The sequence below is a fragment of the Phyllostomus discolor genome, chromosome 12, assembly GCF_004126475.2.
Source record: "Phyllostomus discolor isolate MPI-MPIP mPhyDis1 chromosome 12, mPhyDis1.pri.v3, whole genome shotgun sequence".
Classification (NCBI taxonomy): Eukaryota; Metazoa; Chordata; class Mammalia; order Chiroptera; family Phyllostomidae; genus Phyllostomus; species Phyllostomus discolor.
Window position 1 is genome coordinate 32,141,171 of NC_040914.2, and position 21,328 is coordinate 32,162,498.

Consider the following 21,328-nt stretch of genomic DNA (forward strand, 5'->3'; position numbering starts at 1 on the left):
TTAAGAAGTGCTGGCTCTGGCCAGGTGGATCAGTTGGTTGGAGCGTCATTCCATGTACCAAAAGGTTGTGGGTTTGATCCCCTGTCAGGGCACATTTGTAGGTTGCAGGTTTGATCCCCAGTTGGGGCGCATATGGGAGGCAACTGATAGATGTTTCTCTCTCACATCTATGTTTCTCTCTCTCTCTCTTCCTTCCTCTCTCTCTACAAGCAATGAAAAAATGTCGTCAGACGAGGATGAAAAATGGTGCTGGGCATTATTTAACCCTGTAGCGGAGTCCCAGCCACCTGACTACCCTTCTGATCTCTGGCCCATGCCTGCCCCACTCAGATGTCCTGTCACCCGTGTGTGCGTCACAGAGCGCATTCACCTGACCGCTCTGGTGGCATTTCCGTGTGTATTTATGATTGTTGCCACGACCATCTGTCCCGGGCCTCGAAAGCCCGCAGCCACCGTGCAGGCAGAGCGCCACCTGGGGCTCACAAGTGAGAACGTCCCATTGGAAAAGCCACCCCGAGGCCTGGCGCATCGCAGAGTGAGTCTCGCGCAGTGGTACAGAGAGCGCCGACTGGGCATGCGCACGAAGCAGCTCTCGCGAGAATCAAAGGTCCTGGTTCGCACACTCCTGGGGGCAGAAGGGCAGCCTTATCTGTTCGCGTTCCTAAGCTACTTTTGCAAGAATCTGCTTGCAGTTGCCAATCATGTGATTTCATTCAGAGGTGGGATGCAAAACTGAAAGCAACGCATGAACAGAAAAGACAATCAAACAAACAAAAGCTCATAGACACAGGCAACAGGGTGGTAGTGACCGAAGAGAAGTGGGGTGGTAAAGGCGAAAGGCGGTGAAACACCTGGTGACGGAGGGAGATGGGACTTCAGGCGGTGGACACAGCGCAACATACAGATCATGTGCCATTGAAATGGACACTTGAAATCTATGTGATTCCATGGCCCAATGTCACCCCAATCCATTTCATTTAAAAATAAAACCAAAACAAAGAATTGTGTTTACCAAAGTCTATTTGAATCGCAGTTCCCATGCTGTCAAGTGCTAATGCATTTTTTCTTTTCCAATAGAGAAACCTCTAAAATATGTTCAATACAATTCAATAAAGGAAATCACATTTGAGCTTATTAATGAGTTGGTGATCTTCCAATGTATTTATCTTACAGTTATCACCAGCTGACTGAGTCTGATAAAGTGTGATTTTCCCAATGAGGATAAGTGAATTCCCATTAATATGTGATATTATGGATTTTGGCATTACCTTGATTCAAAAAGTGTGTCTGTGCTAGTTTTTCTGTGCTGTGTATTTTTGACTCCTGGGCTCATTAAAATAACCATAATGCCTCAGTGACACCATGCATGCCTCCAAACGTGACACTGTAACAAGCCGCCTGTCACAGAAGGCCTCTCTGTTCAGCTACACATTTGACTCATGTTCTGTTACATAACGTCAAACTAAGGGGAGAATCATAAAAGCTATTGAACACGAGCTAGTGGTGATCAAATTTAGAAATCGTACGGGAGAAGAAGAAAGACTAGTCATGTGTTTTCAAAGCCAGTGCTCATTAATCAATCTTCTATAACCACCAGATATATTCTACTCAGCACATTTAGACATGTTCTTTTGTATCCTCACCTGAGGATATTTCTTTTTTCACTGCTTTTAGAGAGAAAGGAAGGGGGGTGCAGAGAGAGAGAGAGAGGTGAGAGAGAGAGAGAGTAACATCAGTTGCTTGCCACCTGTATGCACCCAGACCGGGGATCGAACCTGCAACCTTTCGGTGTATGGGACGATGCTCCAACCAACTGAGCCACCCGGCCAGGGCAACAGCCACACATTTTCTGATCACCAAATCCACACTCTTGTCAAGGACCCTGTCTACAACACTGAATGTCCACAAAAGCCAGCATGGGCCTCTTCTGGCCCCAGCTGGTTTCCTGTGGCCCTCCTTACCCTCCCTCCACCTGCTGTCTAGCTTGGTGACCTTCCCCAGCTGACTGTCCGGCCCTGTCACCTTTCCCAGTTGTAAAACAAGGCTAATGATGCTGAGCTCATGAGTTTCCTCCTGGGACTCGCCTAAAACAGAAATAACGATAATGCTCCGTATTGCCACAGCTAATATTTTGCCAAGATTTGAAGTCAAATAAGTGCTGTGAAACTTTCTTTGCAGTGTAACAGAATTATCCTTAAGCACATTTGGAGCAATAAGCAAGTGAGAGGAGCCTTGCGTTAGACGAGAAATCAATAGGGGCTTTTGTTCCCGGATGTCAAGATGTCTCTTGTGGCTGTTGAAAAGCGTCCCCTGCTGGTTACGGCGTGAAACCCAGCTTCCCGCTTTGCTAGACACCCTTCTTCATGGAAAACTGTACGTACACACAGGGGCAACAGTCAAAAACACTCAGGGCCTTGGAGGGGTAGCTCAGTTGGTTAGAGCATCATCCAGATTCACCAAGGTTGCAGGTTCGATCCCTGGTCAGGACATATACAAGAAACGACCAATGAATGAATGCATCAGTAAGTGAAACAACAAATCAATGTTTCTCTGTCTCTTTCTCCCTTCCCTTCTCTTTCTCTTAAATCAATTTAAAAAAAAAAAGAAAGAAACCACTCAGTACATGATGTAAAATTCCACTTAAAGGAATATCTTCTAACAAATTATCTCAAATACTTAAAATGTTCACTGTAAGAAAATTTATAACAGCCCCATGGGAAACGATGCGAGCGCCCCAGATTAGGAGAGTAGCTGATGAGTAGGGCACTCGTGCCCTGGAATCATATCCATCCATTTTTAAATCACATATTTCAGAGAGCATTAGGCCTGAAAAACATACAGTACAAAATTGGAGGGGAGGTATGATCCCAATTGCATTAAAATATGCAGCAAAGTGAGGGAAAGAAGGCTGGCCAACATAGGAAGGAAGCCTGTGTCTGTGGAATTAGGATACTTCCCTTTTTGTATACTATTCTGTGGCTGACATGTTTTTGGCAGTTAGCAGGTATTGTTTTAGGACGGACTAGTGTATTGACCTCATATCTAAAGGATCCCAAATGTCTCCACAGTCAGTTCTCCGGGGAAATCGAAGGGCACGGAGCCACCATTCAGAGTTGGCTCCCGGAAATGACAGTGGTCCCTCTCTTCTGAAGATGACCTCAGAAAGCCACCCAGTGCAACAGGAAATAAAGCATTGCTGCTTCTAATGGCTACATGTCATCTGCACACACCTTTCTATTCCACACTTGCATCCACCAAGGAGAATAATAACTTCGTTGCTCTAAAAGGCAAGTTCAAAATCATCTTTCTGGCCAAATCTTGGAGGAAAAAATAAACCAAAACATAGTCTTCCAACCCTAGCACAGTCGTCCCCTCGGAAATATTGCTAACCACATGCCGTATATCAGTCAACACACTGCCTACCTAATGCCTTAGGTTGGAGCTCTGAATATCGGGTGTGATTTCACATATACACACACTGTTCATTCACAAGAATGCTGGGGACAGCGTGGTGTGTGGGATTCAACAGCCGGGAGAGACCTAGGAAAGGACAACTTCCATTCAACAGACAAGGGATGAGAGTCACAGACGGGGAGGTGTCCGTTCAAGACCGACAGCAAGGCAAGAACAACAGCTGACGCCTGTCCCACGGGGACACTGGGAAGGGCTGGAGGGACGGACACGCCCCTGGTCGGCCAGACACACAGCCCCGGTGCTGTCATTTACCCACCACAGCACCAGGGGACAGTCACAGCCTCTCCCTGCCTCAGCTTCCTCCTCTGTACAGACCTGGAAAGGCCACACCAGAAAACGTCCAGGGGACACGCAGGACATCATGACCCCAGGAGAGCCCTCCCGATTGGCCAGAGAGCAGGTGTCCCTACGAGCTGTCCCACGGCCACTGCATTCTCCAGACCACTCGTGACTCACACAGTGTGTTGTGGGACCTCTGGGGCCAGGTGTCACAGAAAGAGCGGTTGGCAGATTTGTCCTGAAGTTTGATTTTTAATCACACTCCATCCCCTGCAAATTACGGCGCTGTGGGGTGGCCAAGGCAATTTGGGGGGGCAGAGGGCACAGGAGAAGCATCAGCCCCCTGCCAGAGTGTTTCTCTGGAACGTGGGTTATCGCCAGTTAGGTAAAAACAGGTGAGAATCGGAACACCAATAGCAAAGGCCAAGGTGAAGGCTTTAAAGGAGCAGGTGATGCCAGGTTCTCAGGTGTGTCTTGCTCATCAGACACGTGTACTTCCTGGCGCCTGCACCTGCCTTCAGATGGCCACAGTTCAAGGCCAAGGGCACCTCGAGTCCTCGTTATTGCCATACAGCATGGGCTTGGCCTTCTAGATAAATTCCTTTCCATACCGGAACCCGGGGAAAGGGGGCACCAAAATGTAGAAACGAGAGTCTAACAAGTGACAAATGCCCTTTATGCCCGTGAACTTCTGAGTCTTGTTTTAACCTGAGGAGGAGGACACACGGCTGACTCCACAACCATTTGCCTCCATTTTTTAAAACAAAGTCTGCCCCTTTCCTCCCCACGCCTGGAGCGGCCTTGCTCAGGGGGGACACGGGGGTGGGGGGTAGGGCGAGGACTCACTGATTTACCACAAACCCATGCGTGCGGGACCACAACGGTGACGCAGATTGGCTGTCCCTGAAAAGTTTCCGGAAGGCACTCACGCCCCGAAAACCGTAAAAAGAGGGGAAAAAATGATCACTCACCCAAAGTGACTGGCCAGGTTCATGGAAATACAAAAGAGAAGGAGGTTTCTGATCATGATAAAGCTAGAGAACATTCCATCGTCCATTCCCAACGAGAAGAATAGTTGGAGCAGGTGAATCTCGAGGAAAAACTCTTCCTTTCTCCAACGCGATCTCTTCCAGCTGCAAGGCACACAGACGGGAAAAGCACATAAACACGGACGCTTTTTCTGTCACCCTTCCTAGAATCCAGTCCTGCTGCTGCTAAGGCACACAGGCGACAAGGAAAGCTCCCTGGCTGTCCCCGGGGCACAGCCCCACGCGGGGGGTCTCCTCTGTCCCCTGCCGGGGACGTGGGACATAGAAAGAAAATACAGTACAGGTTAATTCTTGCTTACAGCGCAGAATCATTCTCCTAGTGTCCTTTTCCACATCTCAAGGACTTTGTTTACTTTACAGCGGGTTATCAAGAGGACCCCTCAGTCCTATTATTAAGATCAACGCTCCAAGTTCTAAGTGTTGGCTGTCAAATCCACGTGGGGAGTCATTTTACCTTTCCGAGGTCTCCGCCGCGTGTTCAAAGCCAGCGGGCTACTCCTCGTCCTGCAAGGGGCTGAGAGGAAGTGTGCGGAGAGAGGGGAAAAGACACGTTTGAGAATCAAGACTACAGGATCACGGGAACAGAGCAGCTGACAAGGGAAGCCTGCACTTTCTCAGCATCCGGTCCCCCCCGTGGCCCGATAACTTCACGTTATCACTGCATTTGGGGAGTTCTCTCCGGTGCCTGCTGGGCCCCCAGAGAATGCATCCGAAATCCAGGCAGCACGGTCCCTGGGCGCTGCAACTCACCCGAGTGAAGGCACAGATTTCTCAGTGTGCGCAAAGGGGCGCGCACGCCACAGAAAGCCTCGTGTTCAAAGGGAATATTTTCCCAAAGAGACCCCAGGCCGACTCCGGAATGGGGAAGCACACAACAGGTACTTGGACCTCAGAAGCGAAGGCCCTAGTATGCAGAAGGGCACGGTGCCTTGCTGCCCTGCGGTGGTCGCCTGGGCGCGTCCTGGGGCTCGTCGCCTGACCCGGGCAGGAGTCCCAGCGGCGAGCACGCGGCGCTGCATGCGGGAAACCTGGGCGGCGCCTCCTGCTGCCCCTCAGCCCCGAGCCCCCAAAGGAAGACAGCGCACTCACCGTCCCCTCGGGGGCTGGCGTGCCCCGGGTGAGGGGGGGAGGTGGGTAAAATGGGGGCGGCACTGCGGAGCCTCAGCCTCCGCCACCCTTGCTCCCGCGGCTCCGTAGGGTCCGTCTCCCGCCCGGTCCGCAGCGGCGCGCCCCGCGCCTCCCGCTCGCCGGCCTTCCCCGGCGCGCTCTGGCCCTCGCACACCTCCCAGCTCCGTCCCCCGGTCCGAGGCGAGAACCACGCCGGGCTGCGCCTTTCTCCTTGGAGACCAGCGCGCGGTACCGCGGCGGGTCTGAGTCCCCTGGCCTGCAGCAAGCAGCCCGCGCGACCCGCGAGCAACACCCCAGCGGAGCCCGCGCTCACCCAGCCAGAGGCACCGGGACCCCGCGCGCCCTCAGAGCATTGGGGCTGGCGGGGCCCTAGGCGTACGATTTCGCCCCTCCGATTCCAGTGACGGCAGCGGCGGGTGTCTCCACGCCCCGATTCTTAGCGGTGGGGGAGGTGGGCGCTGCGCTCTGGTGCCCCGTCCGGCAGAGCTGTGCCTCTCAGGACTCCCTTGCCCTCCCGCGCTGGCAGGGCTCCCGCAGCCGCCGGGGGAAAGTTTGCGCTCCCGGTCGCCCGCGGCACCCCGCCCTCTCCCCAGCTCCCCTCCCGGACCCTGCAGTCCGCGTCTCGGACGCCCCGAGGACAGGGGTGCGGGCCGAGCTGGGGCCGCCCGTCCGCTCACCCTCTCCCGCAGCTCCTTTCCCCACTGCCCGGCCCCGCGCGCCCGGGGCTTACCCTGCGCGTCGGCCCCGGGAGGCGAGCCGTCGGCTACGGTGCATCCTCCTCCGCCGCCGCCTGCTGTCGCCCGGCTGGCAGGCGCGGAAGGCCGGTGTGCGGCGTCACCGCCCCATGCTGCCAGCCGAACTTGCCCAGCGTTCCCGGCGGAGCCGATCCCGGGCCGAGCAGATCGGCGCCCCGCGCTCCCGCGGCCGCCCTGCGGCTCCGCCGTGCGCCGCGCCCGAGGCCGCGCGCTGCCCGCTGCAGATCCCCCCGCGCCCGGCTCACTCGCGCTCGCTCTCACCTCTCCAGAGCACCACATGCCGTCCGCGGCGCCGAGGAGCCCGCCTCTGCAGAGGCGCCCGGCAGAGGCCGCCAGACTCGCACCAAACGCGCCCCCGACCGTAGGGTGGAGGGGCGGGCTCAGGGCCACGGCTTGGCCTGCTTTGGGATAGGTCAAATTTCTGCGGGACTTTTCTTTTCTGCTTTTATAACGACTGTCTTCGTCGATGGCTTTATTAATGAAATCAGGGTTTCTGGGTTTTTTTACAGACTTAATTTTTTTTTTCACTTATAGTTGGCATATACTATTATATTAGTTTCAGGTGTACAATCTAATGATGCAACGTTTATGTAAGTTAAGTGACCCCCCCCCCCGATATTGCCAGTACCCATCTGTCACGACACACGGTTATTGAAATATTATTGATTATATTTCCTGTGCTGTACTTTACATCCCCGTGACTGTTTTTATAACTGGCCCCTTGTGCTTCTTAATCCCTTCACCTTTTTCACCCAGTCTCCCAACTACCCTCTCCCATCCGACACCCATCAAAATGCTCTCTGTATCTATGAGTTTGTTTCTGTTTTGCTTGTTTGTTTATTTTGTTTTTCAGATTCCACACACAAGTGAAGTCATATGGTGTTTGTCTTTCTCTACTTGACTTATTTCTTTCACTGAGCAGAATACTCACCAGGTCTACTTATGTTGTCACAAAATGGCAAGAGTTTGTTCTTTTTCATGGCTGAGTAGTATTCCATTGTATATACATACCACTTCTTCTTTATCCATTCACCTATTGATGGATACTCTGGTTGTTTCCACATCTTGGCTATTGTAAATAACGCTGCAATGAACAGAGAAGTGTTTGTTTGTTTGTTTAATTAGTGCTTTGGGTTTCCTAAAATAAAAACAGAACTACAATTGCTGGACCTTTTTTTTTTTTTGGCTCTTGTTATAGCCTTTGTTTTAAAGCATATTTTGTGTGATATAAGTATTGCTAACCCAGTTTTTTTCTATTTCTATTTGCATGAAATATTTTTGCCTGCCACTGAGCATCCTTATTATCAGCATTTTGAACTCTGCTTCTGGTGCATTGTTTGTCTCCATTTTGTTTCGTTCTTTTTCTGGAGTTTTGTTCTGTTTTTTTTTTTTCAGCCGAGACATGTTTCTTTCTCTCCCCGTTTTGGCAACCTCCCTGTGTTTGTTTTTAGGTATTAGGTAGAGCAGGCTTGGTAGAGAGTGGCCTTATGTAGCGGGTGTCCTGTGGGGCCCAGCGGTACGGTCTCCCTGGGCTCCTGAGCGCGGTGCTCCGGGGGTGTCCCTGGTGTGGGTGTGTGCGCCTTCCTGCTGTAATTGAGCCCTGATCGCTGCTGGCACCGCCGTGGGAGGGACTGATTCTCAGGCTATTGGCTGTGAGGACAGGCCATGACTACAGTGGAGGAACTGTCGTTGGGGGCTGGTCACATGGAGCAGGACTCACTTTGGAAGGGCTCTGGTGCCTGGCGAGTCTGCCCTGCGGGTGTGTCATTTGTGTAGGTAGTTGCGTGGAGCTCTGGTGTGCTCTGAAGGTGGCCACCGGCTGTGTAGGTTCTGGGGCCTCCTGGGAGGGGCGCTGGTGTATGTCCAGGCCAGCCACTGCCTGTGTCACACCTGGGGCCACCTGGGAGGCGCTACAAAATATTGTGCAGATGGTCGCCACCCGTGCTGGGCTTGGAGGTGCCTGAGAGAGGCCAAAATGGGAACTGAGTGCGGGGCCTGGAGCCACTTAGCCAGAGGTTCCAGGCATGGCCAGGCCAAATGCTGCTTGTTTGGGGTTTGTGAACCTTTGAGAAAACTTAATCAAGTTCACAGCCTGAGCCAAGACGGCAATTGGTATGGAAAAGGCACTGGAAGAGGCTGGGTGGGCGCGCGAGATGGGAGGGGCGGGATCTCAGGGACGCACTGGGCGGGGTGAGTCCGGTGGGGACTCGGATTTGGCGCCCCCTGCGCGCTCGCCTGGTGGCGGGCTCAGCCGAGGAGCAAATCCGCGCAGCAAACCTCCCCCGCCCCGCCCCCCACCGCCCCAGCCCTCGTCCGGCATCAGATGACTCAGTTCCCCCCGTGAGTCCCTGGCGCCTTTGGAGCTGCAGTTCCAGCGCAGGAGCTAAGAGCAAGTGAGTCCGAGTCCGCGCCGGGCCCTTTAAGAGGGCCGCCCTCCTGGGACTCCAGCAGCCCCGTCTCACGGCCCCACTCGGCCTCAGTGTCCACTGGTTTACACAGGCGGGGGTTGTGGGGACTTCTTCTGGCACCGCGGCCCTGGGCTGGGGGCCCTGGCGTGGCACTGGGACCCCCGGACCCCCAGAATGGGGTCTGTCTGTGGATATTTCTTGAGGGCCTTCAGGGGCATATTTGGTACCCCTTGTCATCACCACCGCCCCCCCCCCCCCCTTTAGAGCAGAGATGGACAGCCAGGGACAGCACCAGCGGCCCATGGCTCTCCCCGCCCAAGGCCAAGCCCAGCCCTCCCTGACCCGGCTCAGTCCTTCTGGTCCTCAGCACAGGCCCTCTGTCCACCTCTCCGCTGTCCGAAATGCATTGCAGCGGGAGGGAGACCCAGAGTCCAGGTGGCAAAGGTCAGAGTTCAACCCTCACCGAATGGCAGCGTACATTTAGGGGTTTTCTACAGGACCATTTCTTGGCAAAGAACCGTGTGTCAACGGCCAGTGGCCGTGGGGTCAGCAGACCCAAGGGCTCTCTCCCTGCGGGGTGACGGGGGCCCCGCCCGCCTCCGGAGTCCCTGCGCGTGCACATCTGGGGTTTCATCTGGGGGTCCCGTCTGTCTTGGGCTCAGGAGTGCAGATCCTGAGGGGTGATGGAGGCCCTGACGACATCTGGGCAGAAACAGGGCCCCTTTCATCAGCACAAACAGGTTGCGGACAAAGCCAGCCCAGGGGGAAAGGGTCAAGATTTACAATATTATTCTGCATCTTTTGTGACGCGGTATTGTTTACAGTCACTGTTAACAGGGTAGTTGGGAGAACAGGCAAATGTCTAACTCTCCTCCAGGAAGGCTCTGGAATCTTCCAGTGGCCTCATCACTGTGGTTCTCAGTTAGTTTACTGCTGGGGCTTTTTTCACGTTTCCAAAACCCTGAGATTTTCCCAAAAATAGGACATTGTGACTGCATCTCAGAAACAGAACGTAATATATGAATGTGTCCAACACACAGGAGTGTTACTCTGAATATACATTTAGCCTCAGTATTAAATAACCTTGAGTCTAGCGGTTATCTGATTCTAGAGAGGAAATAAATATTCTAGTGCATTAAATGTAAATTAGATAGCATGCTCATCTCAAAAGCTTTCTGATTATAAAGTGGGTAAATTCACCACATGCTTTTCTTCATTTTCTTTTTTGAAAATTTTTAATTATTATTTTTTATCCTCAGCTGAGGACATGCCTTTTTTTTTAATTTTTAAAGAGAGGTAGAAACGTGGATGTGAGAAACAACCTATCCACACCCAGACCTGGATCGAACCCACAACCTGCACATGTGCCCTGACCGGGAATCGAACCTGTGAGTGTCCTTTTGGTGGCCTTTCAGTTGAGGGGGAGGTTGCTCCAACCAAGTGAGCCACATCCTCCAGGGCCTTCATTATCTAATTTCTCAAAAGATGGATCACTAAGATAAAGTACACTGACAGTTACAATCATTAAATTTGAAACAACCAGAATCAACGTAAAGTGCTGGTATAATCAACCTAATATTCCTTTGAGCTACGAAGCGTTGGAATTGTAAGTTTGGCAATACCATGAAGCTGCTCTTTGGAGATTAAACAGCATAAAGAAAATTATGATACGTAGAATGCAGATACATAGAGAATTTAAAGCTTGACAGATAACCAAAGTCACTCAGGAATTTTTGCAGACAAAAATAAGAGTAGATAAACCAGAGATTACTTTCAAAATAGTGATTTATGGATATTAATCCTGAACAATAATGCCCTACGAAGGTATTGTCAACCAATAATGAATATCAACTGTAAGTGTATTTATGTTCTTTGGATGAATTATTTTGAAAAGGCCCATGCTTTTGTTAGATTTTCTATTAATTTCATCTTTATGCCTATTATTGAACAGATGAAAAATATCTTAAGTAAAATCTAATTTTTAAGAAGGTGTTTAAGCAATGGGGTTTAAATATACACCTTCTCCCTGTGATAAAACGGTGACCCATCCTCTCCTTTGAATGTGTAGAAACTAGGACAGTGTCCCAGGCCAGACGGCCCTGCAGGGTTAGCGAGACAATAAGACACATCATAAGCTTATAGAAAGCCACAGTTTAGCAAGAATATTTATTGCCGGTTCAATAATTGTGTTATACTTCTTGGAGGCGGTAGAGGGCGCCCCAGTCCCACAGAACCTTCGTGTAGGACCAGGCTCCGAGTGAATGTAGTTTCCAGTGTCAAAGCCTAAAATAGCTGAACTTGGGGAACCAGGCAATAGGCTGAGCACTGGCCTGAGAACACCCACTCTGTCCCCATTCGGAAGTGGGGGGTGAGGCTGTGTCCACGTGGGCAGGCCTGGTGAAAACAGGGTCCCCAGGAGCTTGGCGACAAGTTGAATAGAAGGCGTCCAAAAAGAGCCCACTCACATCTAGAGTAAGGTGTGCTCGTGGAACTGCGTGTGATTTTGTGTTAAAGAAGAGTCAAGCTCAGGGTAAAGACGGCAGGAGGGAAGATGAGACCCATACACAGAGGCCAAGTGCAACGAAGAAAGAGCTACTTAACAGTTAGTTCTGTGGGTCAGGACAGACCGGAAAGCCTCACCGAGGCGGCTCCGCGGAGACAAAGTGTGGGAAGGAGGCGAATGTGGGATTAAAGGCGAGTAGGAACATCCAGGGCCGGCCCGTGGAGGGATCGAATACCTGTCTGAGTTACTCCATTCATGGAGTGATAAACTCACTGTTCACGTGTATTCAAAGCAGATGTGTAAATGCTTTCCCTAAACAGCTGTGACCGGTGTGGCTCAGTGGGTTGGGCACCATCCTGCAAAGCAAAAGGTCACGAGTTCGATTCCAGGTCGGGGCCCTTGCCTGGATTCCGGGAACTCCGAGCAACTGGTTGAAGTTTCTCTCCCTCACATCCCTGTTTCGCCCCCTTTTTCTTCCTCCCTTCCCTTCTCTCTAAAAATAAAAATAAAAACAAATGTTTTCCCTAAACAGCAAAAGCAGGGTCTTGGTTGTTAAGGAAACAGAAAGGTCAAGGCTGACTGGGAGAAGGAGGCTCCTGAGGAAATAGGGCAGTTGATTTAGACTCTGGAAGAGAACTTGGACAGAAAGTACCACACATGCACCCCAGAGCCACAGAAAGCAGGAACATAGGGAGACAGGTGGGAAGGTATGGGCCTGCTTGCTCATTTCTGGTATTTTTTCACCTAATTTAAATTAGAGCTTTTATATTAGTCACCTGAAGGATATATACAGGTTACCGACATGTTGTATTTTCTTTTTTAAAGATTTTATTTATTTATTTAGACAGAGGGGAAGGGAAGGAGAAAGAAAAGGAGAGAAACATCAGAGTGTAGTTGCCTCTCACACGCCCCCTACTGGGGACCTGGCCCACAACCCAGGCATGTGCCCTGACTGGGAATTGAACCCTTGACCCTTTGGTTTGCAGACCAGCACTCAATCCACTGAGCCACACCAGCCAGGGTTTTCTGTTTCATCTTAATTTAGTCTCGGAAGAGTGTGTGTTTGTAGGAATTTAACTCTTTGTTTAGATTGTCAGATTTGTTGGCATATAATTATTTGTAACAGTTTCTGATAATCCTTTGTGTTTCTGTGGTGTCAGTTGTCACTTCTCTTTTATTTCTGATTTTATTTATTTGAGTCCCCTTTTTTTTCTTGATGAAGTCTGGTGAAAGGGTTTTTTTAATCCATTTTGTTAATCACTTTCTTTAAAAATTAAAGAAACAGCTGTTGGTGTTACTGATCTTTTGTATTGTTTTCTTTAGACTCTATTTTATTTATTTCCATTCTTATCTTTATTATTTCCTTCCTTCTACCCACTTGAAGCTTTGTTCATTCTTCTTTTTCTATTTCCTTTCTGTATAAACAGGTGTGTCCCACCCATGGCCCACGGGCCGCATGCACCCCAGGATGGCTAGGCATGCGGCCTAACCCAAAATCGTAATTTACTTAAAACCTTTTCTTTGCTCATCAGCTTTTGTTAGTGCGTGTGTATTTAATGTGCAACCCAAGACCACTCCTCTCCTTCCAGTGTGGCCCAGAGGCATCAACAGGCTGGACACCCCTGGAAGGTTACATCGTTTTTCTGAGAGTTTTCTTGTTACTTGAGGTGGGCCAGTCTCGCTATGAATCTCCCTCTTAGGATTGCTCTCCCAGTGTTTCCCAGATTTTGGGTCATTGTGGTTTTTTTTTTTATTTATGTTAAGGTATCTGTTGATGTCTTTCTTGATCTCATTGTCGACCCATTCGTTGTTTAATAACATGTTTAGCTTCCCTGTCTTGGCATGTCCGTCCGTTTTTGCTTGCAATTGAGTTTTACTTTCACAGCGTTGTGGTCGGAGAAGAAACTTGATACGATTGCAGTGTCTTTAAATTTACTGAGACTTGTTTTGTGGCCTAACACGTGGTCTGTGCTGGAAAACGTTCCACGGGCAGCTGGAGAGTATGTCTCCTCTGTTGCTTTGGGGCGAAATGCTCTAAAATACCAGTTAAATCCACCTGGTCTAATGTGTCACCCAGGCCATCGTTTCCTCATTGGTGTTTTGGCCGGAAGGTCTGTCAGTGAAACTCAGCGAGGTGCTTTTGAAGTCCTCTACTCTGACAACATTATGTCCGCCTCTCTCTTTGTGCCCATCGAGGTTTATGTGTGTAACTATGTGCTCTTACAGTGTGTATATAAGGTTGACAAGGTTTGTATCCTCTGGTTGGATGGACCCCGTTATTACAAAATGCCCTTCTTTGTAGCTTGTCGTAGCCTTGGTGTTAAAGTGCATCTCGCCTGATAGAAGTATTGCTTCCCCAGCCTTGGTTTCTTTTCCACACAATAACTTTGTCCGCCCCCTTAACTTCCAGTCTGCTGTGTGTCTTTCAATCTGAGGGGCTCCCTCGGAGGCGGTGCTCACGCGGGTTGTGTTTTCTTCTCCACTCAACTTCGCTGTGTCTTTTTTGGGGGGAGCGTTTGAGCCATTCACATTCAACATGATCACGGACCTGGTTGCAGTTCCTGCCATTTGATTATTCATACTTACGGTTTCGTCTTTCTTCTTGTTGATTCCTTCTCATGAATTCTTTATTCCAATGATCATATTCTTCATTTCAGACTGGTTTGTTTTTTTAATCCTCGCCCAAAACCATGCTTATTGATTTTAGAGAGAGGGGGAGGGAGAAAGAGAAACACATGTGTGTGAAAGGGCAGAGATTTCAGACCCTCGAAGAGACTCAGGAAAATACAACGGGGCCTCTGATGGCGACTGGGAGAACTGTGTGAGGTCCCCAAGTGCCCACTTTGAAGGGGACTGAGGTGTCATTGTCCTGCGTACAGTGTTTCTTGTATCTTGTATCTTCTTCAATAAATGTCTCTATTTGTCATTGTACATGGCTGGGTACTGTCTGGACAGACCTCCATATATGTGACAGTATTAGAATTGCTCCCTGGAGCCCTGTGGGATAAAACTGAACCAGCCACGGGACTGGGGGACTTCGAGCCGCTTTCTTTGCCTGTAGTCTCACAGACGCCATTGATTTTCTGAGTCACTTCAGTCAGCACCTTCCCCTTCATTCCGCACGTGGGGTGGGTTCGCAGGCTTGTAATACAGGGAGGTTTCTTTGCATCGCGCGCTATACTCCATATTGCCACCGCTTGGCTACTTAACTGATGCTTAAAATCTGTGAATGCCTTTCTTACACTGTGAAGTTCCATAGGATTTGACAGACACAGAGCGTTATATAGCCATCACTATGAAGTTTCACGGAATAAGCGGATCGCTCTAAAGAATCCTCCTGTCATTAGTCAAACCTCCCCTCGCCATTGGAAACCCTGGCGACGACCTTTCTGCCATCTCTGGAGTTTTGCCATGTTTAGATGCTCATATAATTAGAATAACAGAATATATAACTTTTCTAGACTGGCTTCTAAAACTTATCAATATGGGTCGATATTTACCCTTGTCTTTATGGCTTGATGTTTATTTTTTCTGTTGTATGTTTGTACCTCCTTTGTTTATCCATCCACTTATTGGGGTACATCTCAGTGGATTTTATTTTTTGGTGGTTAGGAATAAAGCCATATTAAACACTCACATGAAGTTTTTCTTATATGGGCATAACTTTCAACTCCTTTGGGTAAATACTTAGGAGCATGATTGCTGGATCTGATAGTGGCACTGTGTTGAACTTTGTAAGCAACTTCGAGGGTCTTCCAAAGTCCCTGTACCGTGTTGCGCTCCCACCAGCCATGAATGTCGCTCTGTGTTCTTGCTAATAATTGACCTTGACCTCGACCTTGTCAGCCTGCAGGATCGTTGCCAGGATATTAGGTGTGTGTTGGTTTGTCAAATCCTCAATGACAAGTGATAAAGATATTGACCACCTTTTTGATCTGCATATCTTCTTTTGGTGCGATAGCCAATCAATTTCTTAACTTATTTTTTAATTGAGTTGTTCTCTTATTTTTCAGTTTTTAAGTGTCCTTTGCATAATGTGGATACAGTTCTTTATAGGATTCATGTTTGGTAGATATTTTCTCCAGGCTTTGTCTTGCCTTTCAATTCTCTCAACCGTGTTATTTTCTGGAGCAGGGATTTTAAATTTTAATGAAGTCCAACTTACCATATTTTCTTTCATGGATCTCGCTCTCGATTTTGCATGTAAAATCACATAGTTTCTTTTTCCTGTTATCTTCCAGAAATGTTATATTTTTGTATTTTGCATTTAGGTCTATGATTCATTTCACATAATTTTGGGGAAAAATATAAGGTGTGCATCTAGATTTCTTTTTTGCATGCGGCTGCCCAATTGTGGTAGCATCGTTGTGTGAAAAATCATCCTTTCTCTGTTGGATTGATTCTGCTCCTTTAAAAAAAATCAGTTGACGACATTTGTGTGAGTCAGTTTCTGGCCCCTTGTCTGTGACTTTGATCTGCGTGTCTGTTCTCACGCCAACTCCATGCTGTTTGGGTTTTGTTGACTGAATAGTGAGTCCTGAAATTAGACAATGCGCCCTGGCTGGCGTAGCTCAGTGGATTGAGCGCGGGCTGCAAACCAAAGTGTCACAGGTTCGATTCCCAGTCTGGGTACATGCCTGGGTTGCAGGCCATGACCCCCAGCAACCGCACATTGATGTTTCTCTCTCTCCCTCTCTCCCCCTCCCTTCCCTCTCTAAAAATAAATAAATAAAATCTTAAAAAAAAAAGAAATCAGACAATGCCTATCCTCCAACTCTGTTCCTCCTCAGCGTGTGTTGGCTATTCTCGGGCCCTTCTACACACATTTTAGAATGAGTTTGTCAATATCTGCAAGAGAGCTTTGCTGGGGCTTTGATTGGGACTACATCGAACCTGTAGATTAAATTGGGAAGGACTGACTTCTTACCAATATCGAGAGTTCTAATAATTCAATCCATTTGGTTGTGATGATGAATAATTGCATTTCAGATTCATTTTTAGCCTTTCTCCATCTTAGTCTTCCTTTGAAAGTCTTTTTTCTACAGTACTCTTCATTTCTTTTTTAAAAAGATTTTAATTATTTATTTTTAGAGAAAGAGGAAGGGAAAGGGAAAGAGAGGGAGAGAAACATAAATGTGTGGTTGCCTCTCACGTACCCCCTACTGGGGACCTGGCCCACAACCCAGGCATGTGCCCTGACTGGGACTGAACCTGTGACACTTTGGATCACAGCCCGAGTTCAATCCACTGAACCACACCAGCCAGGGCTCTCCATCTTATTCTTATGTTTTATTTGCTCTTCCCCATTATGCTTTTTTATTTATCTTTTTCTTATTGAATTTACCTTTCTTCTCATAATTTGAAGGATTTCTCTCTACTATTCAAGTGGTTTGCCTTTCACATCTTGAAAGTCTAAATTAATTAGGAGTTAGTCCTCTGTCTGATTCACTCAAGTGCTTTATAAAATTTGAATACCTACAATTCCCTGCTGGATATATATGTCATTTCTATCTATTATTTTGTTTTATTTTTTAAATATTTTATTCATTTATTTTTAGAGAGAGGGGAAGGGAGGGAGGGAGAGGGAGAATGTAAGAGGGAGAGAAACGTCAATGTGTGCTTGTCTCTCACACACACCCGACTGGGAACCTGGCCTGCAACCCAAGCATGTGCCCTGACTGGGAATTGAACTCGTGACCCTTTGGTTTTCAGGCCAGCACTCAATCCACGGAGCCACGCCAGTCAAGGCTCTCTTACTTTCTAATAAGCACATAATATATTACAGTGTAATTTTTTTTTCATTTAATCTGCTGGTAACCATTGAGAGAACCCAAATGCAGCCCTCATAGTACAAGACTCTCTTCTAGTTTTATCCCTCTTTGAACGTAGTTTATGTTTTAAAACATTTTTAAAACTTATCAAAAGCAGTTTAATCAAAGTAATTACAATCTCAAAAACAGAAGAATCAGGGTGATTACAATCTTTAAAAAAAAAAACCAGAATATTTTTATAATGTTGGAGGATAAAAGAAATGAAAAAAAGAATTGTTAGCAAAGTCATTTTTAATCCCAGTGAAGAGAAATAGCTATTCAGTACATTGTTACTCTTTTCTATAACAGACAGTTTTTACAATTTGACGTCGTTTTTAAAGACATGTAGTTAAAATATTTTGCCCGATGAGGCTAAATTATTTTAACTTTTATCCGTATCTGGGTGGAAGGTTAACAAAGGGAGAGAATGGACGTTCATAAGTGTGTCGATATTTCACTGGTCAGTTGGGAGTTTGCACAGCGATGACTGTTTCGTGAGCTCCAGCTGGCCAATACTGCATAAAGCTGGTGAACACTCATGTTTTAGCGATAAATAAGAAACCTTGGACACTCAGACACTCCAACAGCAAGCTTGACAGAAGCTGAGTCATCACTCTCTAAAGGCAAATCTGGTTGTTCATGACATGAAAAAGCGGGATGACCTGGCTGGTGTGGCTCAGTGGATTGAGCACAGGCCTGCAAACCAAAGGGTCACCGGTTCAATTCCTAGTCAGGGCACAGGCCTGGCTTGCCGGCCAGGTCCCCAGTAGGGGACGCTCGAGAGGCAACCATACACTGATGTTTCCCTCTCAGTCTCCTTCCCTTCCCCCTCTCTAAAAATAAATAAATAAAATGTAAAAGAAAATAAAATCAATACATACAAATTTTTTTAAAACCTCCCTTATTAATCAATGTCACCCCAATAAATGTAATAAAATAGAAAACACTAAAAAAAATTCTGTACCTCTTAGCAGGCATTTCTGACTGCTACATATTTGTCTTAGGCTACCCTCATTTTTTGGATGCAATTGCTGTGCACCAAATAACCTCCTAATTGTTCTAATTTTCTACATTGACATTTGTTAGAAAGGCAGGAGACTTTGAAAAATTTCTGGAAGACATTTTCTTGTAAGAAATTCCATTTTTCCAGCTTATCTATAATTTACAGCCACTTCATTATTCTGAAATGGTATGTGCATTTGGAAACTACGGAGAGCTAAAAATATTAGCTCATTTTTCTAGCACTCAGGGCTAGATATTAAGTTTTCATGTATTAACTAAGGATACACATACAGGGGTTTGCATTATGATGTCATTCATGACATTAACAATTTTTCAAATAGATATTATGCCTCCTTAATATTTTTAAGGCTATTACCATCTTTTATTGAACAATTTCTACTCTGTTTGGCCCTTGACTATTTCTAGCAGGGGTGTCCAAACTTTTGGCATCTCTGGGCCACGCTGGAAGAAGAAGAGTTGTCTTGGGCCCCACATTAAATACACATGATTACAGAAAAAAATCTCCCTGGCTGACGTAGCTCAGTGGATTGAGCGTGGGCTGTGAACCAAAGTGTTGCAGGTTCGATTCCCAGTCAGGGTACATGCCTGGGTTGCAGGCCATGACCCCTAGCAACCACACATTGATGTTTCTCTCTCTCTCCCTCCTTTCCCTCTCTAAAAATAAATAAATAAAATCTTAAATAAATAAATGTTTTTTTTAAAAATCTCACAATGTTTTAAGTAAATTTACAATTTTATGTTTGGCCATATTCATAGCCATCCTGAGTCATATGTGGCCTGTAGGCCGGAGGTTGGACACCCCTGAATCACAACAATTGGCAAGTAGCCATTGTTGTTATCAGAATCCACTCAGATTATTTCCAAAACACAGATTTCCATATTTGTTCATTAGTGCCTTCAAGTGCGTGAATCTTTTTGAGACCAAAGTGGACATAGGACAGTCAGTAGTGTTCATCACCAGAATGCTCTACAATGCTTGCGTTACAGAACACTTGTGGACATTAAAATTTAAAAATTACTTTATGAAAATGCCATCTCATTATTCGACTTCATATTTCTGTCAAAACTTGCTAATATTTCTGTCATATTGAGCTTCTAAAAGCTTTGTGAAACCTTGACTCCTCAGTTTTATTTGTAATTCTATCACTTTTTTCTCAAAATATCTTTTCCCACTTCAAAACTCAATTAATCCTTAACACATTTTTTTCACTAAAATATTTAGGGCTTAATGTTTTAAAGATTTTATTTATTTTTAGAGAAAGGGGAAGGGAGGGAGAAAAGGAGGGAGAGAAACATTGATGTGAGAGAGAAACATCCATCGGTTGCTTCTCCCAGGCTCCCTGGTCGGGGACTGAACCTGAAACTCAGGCATGTGCCCTGACCAGGAATCGAACCAGTGACCTTGCAGTTACAGGATGATGCCCAACCCACTGGGCCACCCTAGCCAGGGCAGGGCATAACTTTTTAAAATCCACTTTCATTGGAGGTCATTTTAGATTCCTATGAGGGTGTAATGCAGTGAGATCCCATAGGCTGTTTACCCAGCTGCCCCAAACGTAATTTCTTAAAAACTTAGGCTACAATGTCTCAGCCAGGAGAGGGACGTGGACATGGTGAAGAGACAGCATGTCCATCACCACGGGGGTCCCTGATGTTACCCACTCCCCCGCCACCTGCCCTTCAATGTTGGCACCCCCCCAAGCTGTTCTTCGTTTCTGTGATTTTGTCTTTTCAACAGTGGACTATGAATGACATAATCCAGTACAGAATGCAGTCCCGTGGGACCAAGTCTTTCCACCCAGCCTCTTCCTCCAAATTCCGTAGATGGCGTGTAGCTAGTTGGCCCCTTTGTGTGGTTGACCAGTACTCCGCAGCATGGATGATGTAAAATCTGTTCGTGTGTTCATTTATTTTTAGCTTTTTTTTAAAATCCCCACCCAAGCATGCTCATTGATTTTTAGAGAAAGAGGAAGAGAGAGAGACAGAGAGAGAAAAAAAGAGAGAGAATGGGAGACAATTTTTGATGTGAGAGACAAACATCCATCCATTTCCTCCCCTATGCACCCTGACCAGGGATCGAACCCGAGACACTTTGGTACATGGGATGACGCTCCAACCAACTGAGCCACCCAGCCAGGGCCTGGCGTTCATTTATCGGAGTGTATCTGGGCCATTCCATTTTGGCTCCCGAGAACAAAGCTGCCACAAATAATTATGCACAGACCCCCGTGTGCACGTAAAGTCTTCATTTCTCAGGAACAAATTCCCAGAGTACAGTTGCCAGGTTGTACGATGCTTGCATGTGCAGATTTTTGTCCAGAAACCTCCAATCTTTTTTCTAGGGTGGTTGCATTTTATTGCATTTTCACCAGCAGTAACTAATGTCTCTGCATCTTTGCCAGCATTTGTTGTCGGGCTTTTTGTGTTTTGTTTTTTTTTTCCTTTAGCTATTCCCAAAGGCCTACAGTGATACTGCGCAGTTTCAATTTGCATCTCAGTAGCTGGTGACGTGGAGACGCTCACTCGCCGTTTGTACTTTGTACTTCGAGTTCAGTGAAACGTCTCCCTGTGGCTCCGCCCATATTCTAATGAGGTCATTGCGGTTTTTTCTTTTTTGTTTTACTGTTGAGCCTTGCGAGTTCCCTACAGCCAGTAGGCACCAAAGTTTGCACACACGTCCCCCACTACACAGCCGGTCCCCACATCCCTCCACCGCAGCCCCGCTGGGGCCTTCACAAAACAAAAAATCTCAATCTTGATGGAAGCCCAGTTCATCCTGGACATTGAAATTGGCTGTGCTTTGTTCTCACCTCCAAGAACTCTTTGCCCCACATTGGATCCCAAAGATGCTTAGTTCTGTGTTTCGTTCTAAAACGTTCATAACCATATGTCTTAAATC

The 21,328-nt window shown here is 47.3% G+C and overlaps 2 protein-coding genes across 2 annotated transcripts in view; one reads left to right on the forward strand and one right to left on the reverse strand.

Moving 5' to 3' along the window:
* GABRA5 (gamma-aminobutyric acid type A receptor subunit alpha5) overlaps positions 1-4,873 on the reverse strand; it is a 58,121-nt gene extending 53,248 nt beyond the window's left edge. Inside the window, exon 1 of the mRNA XM_028503677.2 lies at positions 4,725-4,873. Coding sequence (XP_028359478.1) covers positions 4,725-4,810 — 86 coding nt within the window. The 5' untranslated portion in view covers positions 4,811-4,873. The remainder of the gene's footprint in view (positions 1-4,724) is intronic.
* GABRB3 (gamma-aminobutyric acid type A receptor subunit beta3) overlaps positions 1-21,328 on the forward strand; it is a 250,313-nt gene that overhangs the window by 42,594 nt on the left and 186,391 nt on the right. The gene's annotated exons all lie outside the window — the stretch shown is intronic.